The sequence below is a fragment of the Periplaneta americana genome, chromosome 8 (genome assembly GCF_040183065.1).
Source record: "Periplaneta americana isolate PAMFEO1 chromosome 8, P.americana_PAMFEO1_priV1, whole genome shotgun sequence".
In the NCBI taxonomy this organism is placed as follows: Eukaryota; Metazoa; Arthropoda; class Insecta; order Blattodea; family Blattidae; genus Periplaneta; species Periplaneta americana.
The window spans coordinates 15,748,252-15,764,207 of NC_091124.1; the positions used below are offsets into that span (position 1 = coordinate 15,748,252).

A 15,956-nucleotide genomic window follows, 5' to 3' on the forward strand; every position below is an offset into this window, starting at 1 on the left:
AACACTTTCATAGAACATACTGTGAACACGTCGAAGACAGTTTTCAGTCTAAAGGCTCGTCTCCACTATTAAACATTTAATAGCAACATGTTAAATATAACATGTTGAATTTAACATGTATATAGACATTTCAAGTCTCATTTGACTTAACATGTTAACTGAGTATGTTGAAGTTAACACTTTTAACATGTTGGAGTGTTTTCCATAGCAACTAACTTTCGATTTTGTGGCGCGTAACTTGGATCACATCTTGATAATTTTTATACGATCCTTGGTGTTGGCTGTAAGTTGTTCGAAGTACTGGAGTGAACGAAAGAAAATACCGTTAGAATAAAATTGATTAATGCATTGATAGAAAAGCCTTGTTTGTGAGATGTGGCTGCAAAATAATACAGAGACAACCAAAGAAGGCCGACTGTTTTAGAGAACTGAAATTATTATTATCTAACTATTCTCGAGAATACAATAGAGAGTTCTCGCATCCTCGTAGTACACTAAACGTCAATGCTATGTTGATGTCAGTAATGGTCATACTTGGTGACATTCGTAAAACTTCGAAAAGAATCACACGATATTAGCCGCTCCTTTAACATTTATCATGTCGTAGCTTCTATGACAGTCAACCAATCGCATTGTAATTTTTTTTAAATGAGGTGAAATGGCTGCTCTTAATTATATGTCTTCCTTTGATTATGACAGGAAATATTTTTTGCAGCACTACATTATTAAAATCGTGTTCTGACATTCTCAGGAAGTTTTTGAATCCAAATCAATCTTAACTTTAAACTCGTTTAGAATGTCTTCTGCATTGTGTCTTTTACTAAGATATTGCCGCATCCACATTCTCATTTCTTCCTTTTCAAGGCCTTATAACAAGCAATAGAGGCAATTACAAAAGCCAAATCATCTTCATCTGACCTGGCTGGAAGCCCGAGAAAATTTCGAATTATCTTCATCTAAGTCCATTGTCCAAGGTTTGAAAACAAGACACTATCTACATTAAAATCTCATAGACTGTTTATGGCGCAAAGAAAGTCAAGTTTAACATGTTTAACAGTGTGGACAAAGTGTTAAATGAAATTAGCATTAACATGTTCAATCAACATGTTGGGATGTTAACAGTAAACAGTTTAACATTTAACATGTTGTTGTTAAGTGTTTACTAGTGGAGACGAGCCTTAAGATATACTTTGAAGGACCGAGTCAACCAGTTGACTGCGATGCTTGGGATGGATGTTTTGCTTTCATATGGAGTCAATCAGACATCTAGTTGGATCCCCTCGAACCCCAAGCTTCTGCTGTTCACCTGACTTGTTTCGAGACTTGTCTCTCTGTCCACATTACTCAAAAAGCCTCACATGTCACTACAGTATGAGAAGTGTGGACGCACATTAATGTACCATAGTTACAAAATCAGCCTGCAAACCCAGACTTGGATTGATTGCTTCTCTTTCTGTATTTAAGGACAATCAATGACACAAGCCTACAACGAAAACAGTGCAAAAAAAAATTATGATGACGCAAGACCACAAAGTGCTTAAGAAATTATGACTTTATGGGCTAGATATTTAAAATGATAACAGCTATGTAACAGAAAGTGGCGCAAAATGGTCTATGTACAATAAAGTAGACTGCTATTTTAGAAATCACGGTATTGGCAATTCTTTATTGAAGTACATTTTCTACTGCAAAGACAATTCAGAGTAATTGATTTTTTGATAAGATGATAACTGGTGGAATGACAACAAAACAAGAAAACAATCAAATATCATATTAGCAAGAATAATTCTTATAACTTCAACACTTTTAATTTAGCTACAGTAATATTACTTATGAAATGAAATTTGCTGGCAGAAGTGGCATTAGTATATGCTAGAACAGGATTTTAAAGAAATAAACTTAAGAACATGGTTACTTTCCTTACCCTCTTCCCCAAAATTCCAACCTTGTGCACACAAAATAAATTATTGGCACTGAAAAGTTCCTTTTTGTAAGCATGATGATGTGCATTCGACAAACACAGACAAATCTGCTCTTTTTAGTATTTTAAAATAAACTCTTGGCAGTGAGGTAACATATACTGAAATTTTTCCTTGTAAAGAAGAATGGTAAAGTAAACTGTGAAATGTCACACAGAAACAGACGTTGGTGGCCTAATTTTATTAACTGTGTTCTAGTAGTTGTCATGTTCGTCTCTGGACCGAAGTAACATAGACTCAAAATCGCCGAAAACAAGAAGATGGGAAAGGAAACAAAAGAGGAGGATGAGGATAAAGATAAGAAAGGAGAAGAAAGAAATGATCATGGAGGAGAAACTGGAGAAGGAAGAGGAGAATGAAACAGAAAAGATGAAACACAAGGAGAAGTAGAGGAATAAAACAGAATGGAAGAGAAGATGAAGATTGTAGAAAAGAAAGGCGGGAGACAAAACAAGAAAATGAACAATTGGAAATAGTAGAATACGAAGGAACAGAAGTAGAATAAAGAAGATGCGAAGGAAGATAAAAATGGACAAGATGAAGGGAGGATATGTTACTTAACTGCCTATGGCCACAGAGGCATTTGCATTGTTCTTAAAGCGAAATTACTAAATATATTAGGAAAAACATAGATACATCCATTCTTATTAATATTTTCAAATAATCAAAATCCTGCATCCAAAAATACAAGTCTGTTAATTACGCTATGAAATGTATTTCACAAATTTATTTCACAACTAATAAAGAAAGAGAAAATTTGTATTTTATGAAATAATCTCATAACCTCAACTTTTTTAATTTAAATTACTTGTGAATATATCTTGAGTCATGAAATAATGACTTTTTTTTTCTTCACACTTTTTCCATTCCAACCTTTCTCTCTCCCTCCCATCATCCACAACATTTTTATAGCTGACAAATGAACATAAATGAGTTCATATTTGTTGAAAATTCATACTCTTCTCTTCTGCGTGCTTATGTATAACACATTATTGCCTCGAATGAAGGCATCTCCATATTTGTTCTTCAACTGTCCATTTACATACTCTTCTGTTTGCTCCAGAGCTATGTTCATGTAACCATCCAGGCATGCCAACACTCCTGAAACAAGAGACGAAACAGTGGCAATATAATTATATTTAACAGAATGTGTGAAACTCGTTTTTTTAGCCATTTTTCATTTGTTCTGACTCAGGACATTACAGAGTGAAGATGGCTGTGGAGTGTTGATGGAATGATGAGGGGAAATGAGAGAATCCCGAGGAAAACCCCTCAGAATCCACAAATTCTACCTTTATTCAGTCAGGAATCGAATCTGTGAAAAAATGACTTGACTACTTGGTCATGAGAGAGGAAAAAGTGACAATACAATTTTCCATACTGATTAAGTTCAATCTATAACCACTAAGCCTTATTGTTTCATACGCTTTTCTTACATCAGTGAATGCAAAGCCTACTGGTGCTTCCTTGTGATATTATTTACCTCTACTTATATAATGCAGTTTAATTTACTTCTTTTGTGGTTTATGGATGGACAGTATAGAAGAATGTGTTCCAGATCTTCATCATGATTATTACACCCCAGACAAGTAGGATTATCAGAAATGTGAAATCGGTGTAGGTACAATTGAGTGACAATGTGACCTGTTCTGGATCTTGTTAAAAATGTTTGAACATATATACAGTATATTCCTTGTGATATTATTTACCTCTACTTATATAATGCAGTTTAATTTACTTCTTTTGTGGTTTATGGATGGATAGTATAGAAGAATGTGTTCCAGATCTTCATCATGATTATTACACCCCAGACAAGTAGGATTATCAGAAATGTGAAATCGGTGTAGGTACAATTGAGTGACAATGTGACCTGTTCTGGCTCTTGTTAAAAATGTTTGAACATATATACAGTATATTCCTTGTGATATTATTTACCTCTACTTATATAATGCAGTTTAATTTACTTCTTTTGTGGTTTATGGATGGACAGTATAGAAGAATGTGTTCCAGATCTTCATCATGATTATTACACCACAGACAAGTAGGATTATCAGAAATGTGAAATCGATATAGGTACAATTGAGTGACAATGTGACCTGTTCTGGCTCTTGTTAAAAATGTTTGAACATATATACATATACATATATATTATATGCAGTATATATTGACTACACCCCAACTCTGGCTACTAGCAACAGGGATCTATAATGAACACCGATCAAAATATCCCTCATTTCTCGTGAAAAACAACAACTGAATAGACTACAGTGGACTATAGTGGCTTTCTTGTTGTCAGCAAACAGCTGGATACATTAAGAAGATTGATTGATTGTATAATACAGACCTTATGAGGCTTCGCTGCATAGATGACCTCACTTTGAATTTTCTGAGGTACAAATGGAACAATCACTACTGGTGAATGAAGAATTTACACTACTTGTTACCAGTAGCAAAGCGTGACAAAAGTTTTGGGTAAGCTGGAGTTCGGAAATAGTGATCTAGGTCGTGCTTTACGTCGCTAAAAGGTAAACGAAACGCCGAAACATTTCTGTTTTTAATTAACTAAATTCTAATTGATTTTGTCCCTTCTTTGAAAATGTTTGGGAAAGCTCAGCTTACCCTGCCTACCCTGACGCTTCGCCACTGCTTGTTACATTGAATCCCCTAAACCAAATCAGTATTGGGTTACTCGAAGATATCCTACTGTGCCTCTAAACATTAAACTCATCGCAAGATCAACTTTATGTTTTATACATCTTGATTACACAACTTTTAACACTATATCATTTCGGAAAACGTATTATCTGTCTTTCTTGTGTTAAATTTTATATTACCTTGTTAACATGTTTCAGCCTGCTATTGGCCATCATCAGAACTGGTTGTTGCGTCAAGACCAGCAACAACCAGGTCTGATGATGGCCAATAGCAGGCTGAAACATGTTAACAAGGTAATATAAAATTTAACACAAGAAAGATAAATAATACTTTTATGTTTTAACAAATGACAGTTTCAATATCTACAATTACCATAAGCCCAACAGAGTAGGCAACTTAACTGGTCATACCTAATATTTGAGGAGAAAAATTCGCTCCAGCACTGGGGATCGAACCCGGGTCCTTGGTTCTACGTACCAAGCGCTCTGACCACTGAGCTATGCCAAATTCAATCCACAGTACCGGACTGAACCCCTCTCCTTCAATGTTTCCCTTTGTGGCCTGACTCCAAGTTAGGCATATATGTTGACGTGTATCCAATGTCAACTGCCATTATACTAGGAGTGCACTCAGCTGAGTGACTTGTTTGGCCGGGATTCCGCAGTTACGTGCACAGTAATCTGTACAAATATATGCACTGCAGCTATGAGAATATTATAGATTTATTAATTTGTCCTACATAATAATATCTGTAATATTGACAATTAATATTTGAGGAGAAAAATTTGCTCCGGCGCCGGGGATCGAACCCGGGTCCTTGGTTCTACATACCAAGCGCTCTGACCACTTAATTGTTAATATTACAGATATTATTATGTAGGACAAATTAATAAATCTATAATATGGTCATACCTAGCTGTTCCGATGATGTGTACCAGTACGTAGCTCTGAAACATTGGTTTAGCATCCTGACTGTGAAACGAACGAGCCTGGGTTGGGACAAGCTACCTGTTGGGTTTTTTTTCCGGGATTTTTCCCACAGAAATCTACACTTTCACAGTGCTTTGAGTGGAGTTTGTGGTGAACTTACAGTAGACCATAATACAGTTTCTCATTGGGCTACTCGTTTTCATGATGGTCCTGTCAGCAAGTTTGCAATGTCCAGGTGTTTCTGCTTCCGTTCAACAGTCAAGCAGTGAGGGAACCATCGCGCAGAAATTTTCTCTTCTTCAAATTCTTTGCCAAAATATGGAATACTGAATTTGGTAAAATCCCTGTAGCTTCTGAAAGTTCCTCACACATTTCTCGAAATTCTTTTTGAAGAGCATCCATCACAAGTTTCACTCTTTGTTCATGTGATGATGTTTTCGGCCTTCCTGGTCTTGCATCTTCATCAAAGTGACACGAAAATGAGTAGCCCAACTAGAAACTATCCTACGGTCCACTGTAAGTTTATCATAAATTCCGTTCCTCTGTAAATTTCTGTGAGGTTTTACCACATAAAGATCTGATCTTTGATCTTCATTTGTCACAGTACCCGAGACATGTGTAGGCTCCATTTCTAGCTCTGGTTACCTAAACACAGAGTATGCAATGGATGAAACGAACACACATGCTTCTTCCTCAATCCTTCAATTGCAACTGACGTAATTTTCATTGGTGTTGTGTCATCCGCTTCACAGTTCTGCCAACCTGTGTATTAATTATGAGATGACCTTCGTATATGCGTATTTTTTATTAAGGTGTGAGGGAAATGCTCATATAGCGACCACTGACTGGTTAAATATTCACTGCTGCTCAAGAAATAGGATAACATTTGACAGCTCATACAAGCTGATGCATATGTATCACACACTGAAACTTAAAGGTAAATTCATGTATATTAAATACTGAAAAATTTAATTAAGACTGTAGCAGATATTCTGGAATGGATGTAAACTATAATCTTTATTTTTACATAGAAAATTGAAATACAAACAGTATACTTCTGTCTCTACTATGTTCTTATTACAAATTAATATACAGTGTTCTCTATTCTGTTCCTATAATCCTCTTAAATTAATTCCAATAACAACTGTATTTTTATACATGCAAATTATGTAATAGTAAGTAATATTCTATATCACATACCTATAGTAGAGTATAGCTACAGGTATATCAAAATCATTTACTTACTGGCTTTTAAGGAACCCGGAGGTTCATTGCCGCCCTCACATAAGCCCGCCATTGGTCCCTATCCTGAGATAGATTAATCCATTCTCTATCATCATATCCCACCTCCCTCAAATCCATTTTAATATTATCGGCCTCCCTAAGGGTCTTTTTCTCACCGGCCTCCCAACTAACACTCTAAATGCATTTCTGGATTCGCCCATACGTGCTACATGCCCTGCCCATCTCAAACGTTTGGATTTAATGTTCCTAATTATGTCAGGTGAAGAATACAATGCGTGCAGTTCTGTGTTGTGCAACTTTCTCCATTTTCCTGTAACTTCATCCCTCTTAGCCCCAAATATTTTCCTAAGCATCTTATTCTCAAACACCCTTAACCTATGTTCCTCTCTCAAAGTGAGAGTCCAAGTTTCACAACCATAAAGAACAACCGGTAATATAACTGTTTTATAAATTCTAACTTTCAGATTTTTTGACAGCAGACTGGATGATAAAAGCTTCTCAACCGAATAATAACAGGCATTTCTCATATTTATTCTGTGTTTAATTTCCTCCCGAGTATCATTTATATTTGTTACTGTTGCTGACAGATATTTGAACTTCTCCACCTCTTCAAAAGATAAATTTCCAATTTTTATATTTCCATTTCGTACAATATTCTCGTCACGAGACATAATCATATACTTTGTCTTTTCGGGATTTACTTCCAAACCTATCTCTTTACTTGCTTCCAGTAAAATTCCCGTGTTTTCCCTAATCGTTTGTGGATTTTCTCCTAATATATTCACGTCATCCGCATAGACAAGCAGCTGATGTAACCCATTCAATTCCAAACCCTGTCTGTTATCTTGGACTTTCCTAATGACATACTCTAGAGCAAAGTTAAAAAGTAAAGGTGATAGTCCATCTCCTTGCTTTAGCCCACAGTGAATTGGAAACACATCTGACAGAAACTGACCTATACGAACTCTGCTGTAAGTTTCACTGAGACACATTTTAATTAATCGAACTGGTTTCTTGGGAATACCAAATTCAATAAGAATATCATATAAAACTTCTCTCTTAACCGAGTCATATGCCTTTTTGAAATCTATGAATAACTGATGCACTGTACCCTTTTACTCCCATTTTTTCTCCATTATCTGTCGAATACAAAATATCTGGTCAATAGTTGATCTATTATGCCTAAAACCACACTGATGATCCCCAGTAATTTCATCTATATAAGATGGAGTTATTCTTCTCAAAAGAATATTGGACAAAATTTTGTACGACGTCAACAAAAGTGATATTCCTCTATTACTACAGTTAGTTCTTGTCCCCCTTCTTAAAGATAGGTACGATTATGGATTCCTTCCATTGTTATGGTACAATTTCCTTTTCCCAAATAGCAAGTACAAGCTTATAAATTTCGTTAGATAATGCGCTTCCATCCTCTTGTATTAATTCTCCAGGAATTTGATTGATACCTGGAGACTTATAATTTTTCAGATTTTCTATCGCAATTTCGACTTCAGAAAGTGTGGGTTCGGGTATAAATGGCTCAGCACTTTGTATTTGAATTTCGTCCCGATCATTTCTATTTGGCCTATGTATATTTAGTAGTTGTCCAAAATAGTTTTTCCATCTGTTTAGGATTGAATGAGCATCTGCAAGCAAGTCACCATTCTCATCCTTGATCACGTTTGCCCTTGCCTGATATCCATTCTTGAATTCCTTTATGCCCTTATATAAATCTCTAATGTTTTTATTTTTACTATCTGTTTCTACCTCATTCAGTTTTTCCTTCAAGTAATCTCTCTTTTTATTCCTAAGCATACGATTTGCTTCCCGTCTTTTATTGAAATAATTGTCTCTATTCACCTCAACTGGATCCTGTAAGAAATTCAATTTTGCCTGTTTCCTTCTTTCTACTACCATGCAACAATCTTCATCAAACTACGGTTTCTTTTTCTTAGTTTCATAATAACCTACGCTCTGTTCAGCTGTAATTTTGATATTATCTGGGATATTTTCCCACACGCTATTAACATCTAACTCTTCCTCAACTTCGTCGGAACTTGCTAATACAGCAAACCTATTTGAAATTTCGACCTGATATGTTGCTTAGTTTCCTCGTCCTTTAATTTCGGAATATTGAATCTTCTAATATTAGCTTGTTGCTCTACTTGCTTGGCTACTGATAGTCTTTCTCTCAGTTCTCCAATTACCAAATAATAGTCAGAATTACAGTCTGCCCCCCTGAAGGTTCGAATGTCTACTATACTAATATGTCTTCTTTTATCTATCAAGATGTGATCTATCTGCTTATGTATCAATCCATCTGGAGAAGTCCAAATATATTTGTGTATATCCTTATGGGGAAATGTTTTACTTTTGACAATTAAATTTTTTGATGTGGCAAAGTTGACTAACCTAACTCCATTGTCAGTACTAGTTATGTGTAGGCTCTCTTTTCCAATAGTCGGTTTAAAAATATCCTCCCATCCTACTTTAGCATTGAAATCCCCCAATAAAATTTGCATGTGATATCTAGGGAACTGATCAAAAGTCGTTCCAATTCCTCATAGAAGCTATCCTTTATATGGTCGTCTTTCTCTTCTGTAGGGGCGTGAGCATTTGTAACTATTATGTCGCACCATCTACCCTTAAGTACTAAGTACGATAACCTATCACTGATAAATTCGACCTTTTTTACTGCTGATTTTATTCTTTTATGAATAAAGAATCCTGTTCCCAATTGGTGATTATTGTTTCCTTCCCCATAATACAACAAGTAATCTCCTATTTGTGTTATGCCGTTCCCATCTAACCTAACCTCTTGTACTCCCACAAAGTCTATTCTATATCTAGCTAGTTCTTTTGCTACTAATGTTACTCCTCCTGTTCTATATAGACTTATAACATTCCAAGTACCAAATCTCAAAACCTTATTCCTTTGTGGTGGTCGTGCCAGAGAATCAGTCCCATTCCAAGGCTTATTTGAAGGATTCGTAACAAGCTGTTTTTTACGGTGATGGGTTGTTAGCCCTTCGCCCAACCCCCAAGCTGGAGGACCACCCCTCATCGGCTGTCCGCGACTGCTTATTCAATATATTCACAGCTACCCTCCATATCTGGAGGCCGTCTCCTCGATCTGCAACCTGAGGACACGCCATGCCGTGGTGATAGGAACCCACAATACATGGATCAAAATCATTTACACTGAATAAAAACAGTAGTGATGGGCGAAGTTGTTCTTTTCCCGGAACAGTTCCGGCTGTTCCAGTTCCGGAAAAATACTATGTTCCAAATAACAGCTCCGAAATAACAGTTACAAGTAGGGATGTGTCTGAATCGTTCACTGATGCGAGCTATCTCTTTGACTCTCGCTCCATTTGAGGAGTCGTATAGTACCCTCCCTCTTCCCCAAGCAGCTCGCACATACGTTATCAGCATGACGACATAGCACACGTTTCTCAATAGATGACATTCCAATGCACATTCGAATCTGTTTGGAAACTTGCTGTGTATGCGGACAGAAGCTTCGTGTTTATTAGATAAACAGCTGTTGAATACAAGGTCAGATTGCAACACTAATTGGTATATGAAGTCGTGAAGACACGGTAATCAACTAAAAAAATTAACATCTCATTTAAAACGTGTAGTATGTAATTTTTGTTCTCCGTGTTCCGTAGTGAAAAAAGAACTAAAATTATTAATTTTTATTTTTACGTTTCTTAATGCTTAGTTATGATGATAATAATAATAATAATAATAATAATAATAATAATAATAATAATTACATTATAATTTGATACACAATAAAAATATATAACTACTGTATATATTTATACATTAGCAGTAGTGAAACCTGAAATTCCCACACTTAGTAAAATGTTAGAAACGCATCTGTACCAAAGTGTAATAATTTAAACTTCGCATCACACCTCGCTCTCTGTCATTACTTATGATCACACTACAAGGATTTCAATTTCCATGCTTCCTCATCCATCCACGTGAAAGTTCAAAGTTCCAAGTACCACATAAAGAACAACGACAACAGTGTAGCCGGAGCTGTCATGGTTCAACAGAACGGGTTCCGACTGTTCTCTGTTGTCTCGGAGTGGAACATGCCTTGCGCAACGCAGTACTGCGGGCCCGCAACAGCTGGGCAAGTGAGCAGCTCGGAGTCGGAACAGTGTTATTTCGGAACAGGAGGTTCCGACCTACTGTTCATTTTTGCAACAGTTCCGAGACCGGAACAGTTCCAAAATAACTGTTGTGTTATTTTTTACCCACCTCTAAAAAACAGTAAGGAACCCAATATTGATCCCTGTGGTACACCACTTGTAATTCTTTTACTGTTCGAATGATTGCCACTCCAAGAGACAATCTGCATTCTATTTGAAAAACAGCCATAAAACAATCGAAGATTATGGTCTGTCAAACCATAAAATTTTAGCTTGTCCAGAAGAATTACATGCAATATGCAAAGGAATGAGACAGGTCCCATAATCTTATTGTTGACACTACTTTTCTTTCAAATTGTGAAGAAGCAAATATACTGAGTGATTCTGAATGACAAATGTGATAAACAAGGGATATGGGAGGAAGTGGGGGACCCAATGTGTTATGTCGGTATTCACATTCAGAGACTCAAAAGAACAATGGAACATCTTAATTAAGGCATGACATTCTCAGATATGGAATTATGCGCACATGCAACTATAAATCTATTAGAATATCAATAATCTGTTGGGTAGCGATTTTAACTCATAAGAGACAACATACAAGGCACCATAAATCTAAATATCCCTTAAACAAAATAGCAGCAGCTTGAAGAAGTAACAAACTTCACTCATTTTCCCACTAATGATACTGACCTCGATAATCAACACCGCTGTTCAACTTAACCACAACTGGCCTGCCATGAATCTGTTGAATGAACTGTGATAAAGCTTCCTTTCTGCTCATTACTCACGTTTTCTGCAAAATATAACACCTAATATCATTCAAATGAATATTTTTCATTACTGTAAGAAACTTATTGTACAGTCACCGTATCCTTAGATATATTATACAATGTAATGTACTGTACAATTGCTAATTACTAAACCTGGTAACAAATGAGTGTGACAACACTGAAAGACAGTTGATAACAATGACCAAAACATTTGGTAGCAGTGACAATAACAGTTTAATAACGATAGTGGAATTTTGAGCAAGATGGGAGATACGAGTAATTATTCGCTTGAAGATCGGTTGGTTGTGACTGTTTGGGTCCACGAAAGGCAGCATACGGGGCAGACAATGCAACAAATTGTGGCAGTTTGAAAGGAGATTTGGAAGACGATCCCCTAGAGGAGCAACACTGTTAGCTTGGGAAAAGTGAACATTCATTATTTATTGGCAATGTCAAAGACAGTCCCCGAAGTGGTCGACCAGAAAGATGGATTGGCTATGGATTTGCAAGATTATTACTATGGCCTCCACCAAGTCCTGACTTGACAACACTGAACAACATCCTGTGGGGGTACATAAAAGAAAAAGTGGCTGCTAGATGGTATCAAACAAACGACTAACTGAAAGATGCTGTGACAGCTGCCTTTGTAGACATAACACCACAACAGTTACGTAAAATATCACGTATCCTACTCTGCACATACAATGATGCTCATACAGATCCATTATAATAGGTAAGTAAGTAAGAAATATCTATAGGTACGGTGACTTATGGTCCACCCTGTATAAAAATAGTTATCACACATTAGACTACCAGTATTTGTATCAATGTAACTAGAAGGAATGACTTTTTGAGATCTGTCTAGAGAGTAACGAATCTACAAAATACTGGGAGGGAGGGATGTTAAAAATTTAAATCTAATTTAAATAAATATTATATTTCAAGTCAGTTTTCATATCAAACAGCCTTACAAATACGAGGGTTGGGGCATAAGTCATGGCAATTTTTTTTTTGTGAGAATTCGAGCGTGGGTGGAAAATGTGAAATATACAAATGAAAGGACAAGGAATGGACGAAATGTACAGATATTTAACAACATGCTAATATTTTGATCCTCATATTTATTATGGTCGTTGCCATAACATTACATTGTCATTTTTCGTGGTTTGGCTCGACTGCCAGAGCTCAATCCAAAAATTCTATACAAGCATCAACTCTAACCTCTACCCTTCTCACATAAAGTAATAGGATAGTTAAACACGGTAACCAGAAATGGAATTATTGATATACAGACACGAAGTTAATCCTTTTATAGTTAAGACAGCGATAAAATTATGTGCAATGCAGTGTAAGAGAACCATTGCAATTTATAATTTCTCATGGTAACCTAACCTAACATCATATTTGAAGGAACGATGTTAGAACACATAACATACAACAAGCAAATGTTATTTTGCAATAATATATTATACCACCTTGAAGACTATGAATCCCTATATTTTACCTGTTATTACGATTTTTAATTCAGAATCACTCTAATATGTAAAAAGCATGCAAAATCTTCAAACGAATTCAAATCGAATCACAAAAAAGCAATAATCATTCACTCACCAGTCTTGCCAACTCTGAGAGTGAAGTTTCCTTAGCTCTTAAATAAATATTCCATAAAAAATACAGAACCTTCAATAACATAACATACTTCTGCGAATTGTTTTTTTTTAATGTGCAAAAAAGTTATATTTGAAACTATGGCACAATCTTGTCCTTGTGCATTTCAATGCGTATCTCTTCTATCACCAAGGATGCAACAAATTTTTCCATCATATTTCTCGTTTCCACCGCCAGGATTAGTAGACGGATTTTTAAAAATGTAATAATCTACCTTCATACGAAAACACATTTTAAGTATACTGAAACTACTGCAATACTAACAATAATATTAAGTACACAAATTCAAGTAGATCTACATTAATTCTACGATGTATGTTTAGTCCGCAGGCCGAAGACAGGTTGGAACTTCATGACATCAATAAGTCATCACTCATGAAGCAATAGGCCAGGAAATAATGGGGTTAGGAACAAAAACGTACTTATTTTTCACTTACTTCCTTACTTACTGGCTTTTAAGGAACCCGGAGGTTCATTGCCGCCCTCACATAAGCCCGCCATTGGTCCCTATCCTGAGCAAGATGAATCCAGTCTCTACCATCATATCCCACCTCCCTCAAATCCATTTTAATATTACCATCCCACCTACGTCTCGGCCTCCCCAAAGGTCTTTTTCCCTCTGGCCTCCCAACTAACAATCTATATGCATTTCTGGATTCGCCCATACGTGCTACATGTCCTGCCCATCTCAAACGTCTGGATTTTATGTTCCTAATTATGTAAGGTGAAGAATACAATGCATGCAGCTCTGCGTTGTGTAACTTTCTCCATTCTCCTGTAACTTCATCCCTCTTAGCCCCAAATATTTTATTATTTATTATTTTATTTTTCACTGAATTGTCAAATTAAATGACACATAATAAACATTCATTTTAAAAAAGTAATCTTTTAATTACAGTAAAATGTCTCTTTTTAATATATTTTTTTTTAAAATCTGGCAATCCTAAATGGGGGTAGGATAGCCAGTTCCTTTCCCCCTATTCTACGGTATATGTACAGTGATTATTGAACAACAAACCTTTCAAGTTCTCCCAAATTGCACCACACCTACACATTACAAATTAACTTAAGGTTAACGATTTTAAAGCCAAAATTGGGGTTTGCAATTTTCACTTATGAGCTTTTCTTTTTTCTCTCTTGTATGGAGGAGGGATCCAAAGGCTTAAACTGCAGCCTGAGGCTTATAGTGCTTAGCACTCCTGTTCTGTGAATGATTGGGTAGCCGACCAGCCACGCTCTTGCACAAGTACAGCATGCAGCACTGTGAACTTAAGCCGGGCTATGGTATGAATGATGATGGCGAAATGAGTATGAGGTCTAACACCGAAAGTTACATGCAATTCAGCTTCAATTAATTGAGGGGAAAACCACGGAAAAAACCCCAACCAGGATTTGAACCCAGGCCCGCTCATTTCACAGTCAGACATATTAACCGTTACTCCACATTAGTGGACTAACTTATAAGCTTACAATGCTCTTTATTAATTGTTAATTTTCTAATTGCCTGTGTAGCAATCTTGTGTAAGGCTCCCAGATTTCAAAACCAGGATACTAGAAAATTTTGGGGGATGTATAGAGAAATTTTGTGAAGTTATATGTATATGGTACCTACAATAAGACAGGGTGTAACTTGCATTTATGATAGTACCACAGTCCAATATATACAGTCACGAAGCTTGAGTTAATGAGGGTACTAGAAACAATAGACTGTGCCGGTACTGTTTCACATTGTATGTGATGACCAGGGAAAGGATTTATATGTAAATACATATTTACTTATAAAGCTAATATAATTTATATTTTGCATTATCTTTATGTTTCACAATGTGTAGGGTTGAAAAATCCTACTTTTATTTTCCATATTTTTCCATATTTTAGAGTTTAGTACATATTTTCGTTAATTTCCATATATTTTCCATATTTCATATAAAACAGTCCATATTATATTAGGTTTAACAATAAAACAAAACAAAATTCCATTAACTTTTAAAAATACATTTCAACAATAGAGATTTAAACACATGTTCAGTAATCCCTTTAACATCAGAGTTATTTGAAAATTAGCAGTCCTATCAACAATGGGAAAGTAAGTTACAAAACTGTATTAATTTAATTTAAAATTTTTAACAGACTTCAGTTGTGCAGCTCAACAGTTAAATGCCAGTCAGAGTACACATAGGTTCAGTTTTGTAAATCATACTATAAAGACGGTAAATATGCCAAAAGTACGTCATTCAGTCAATTTAAAATCAAAACTAACAAGTTACATTTCAGAATTTAAAGAAGATGGTTTATCAACTGACAATAAAATATTATTTTGTAATTTGTGTCAGTGTGCAGTATCATCTACACAAAAGTTCCTGGTGCAACAACACATTACAACTAGTAAACATCAGGCCAACAAACAACTAAATTCCAAGCAGAGACAATTGTTTTTAACACAACCAACAACATCGAATGTAAGATCTGAGTTTAACATCGACCTGTGCCGTTCTCTCATCTCTGCTGATATTCCTCTCTACAAACTAAAGAATAAG

At 35.8% G+C, this 15,956-nt stretch overlaps 1 protein-coding gene across 2 annotated transcripts; it reads right to left on the reverse strand.

Moving 5' to 3' along the window:
• Window positions 1–1,637: 1,637 nt before the first annotated feature.
• LOC138704513 (U6 snRNA-associated Sm-like protein LSm6) lies at window positions 1,638–13,508 on the reverse strand. 2 transcript variants are annotated; one of them, XM_069832470.1, is made up of 3 exons: window positions 13,363–13,508; window positions 11,672–11,774; window positions 1,638–3,080 (listed from the first exon to the last, which is right to left on the reverse strand). In XM_069832470.1, the coding sequence occupies exons 2-3, from the start codon at window positions 11,760–11,762 to the stop codon at window positions 2,932–2,934; spliced, it is 240 nt and encodes a 79-aa protein (XP_069688571.1). In that variant the 5' UTR covers window positions 11,763–11,774; window positions 13,363–13,508; the 3' UTR covers window positions 1,638–2,931. The 2 variants fall into 2 exon arrangements, with proteins under 2 accessions (XP_069688571.1, XP_069688570.1); XM_069832469.1 differs by having other exon boundaries at window positions 13,256–13,368.
• Between the last annotated feature and the right edge of the window lie 2,448 nt (window positions 13,509–15,956).

Bases quoted from the DNA above. Each gene is read 5' to 3' on its own strand.
- LOC138704513 (XM_069832470.1), bottom strand. From the start codon at position 11,762: ATGAGCAGAAAGGAAGCTTTATCACAGTTCATTCAACAGATTCATGGC. The intron at 3,081-11,671 runs GTCAGTATCATT...CTCTTGTTTCAG, and splicing joins CAGCGGTGTTGATTATCGAG to GAGTGTTGGCATGCCTGGAT.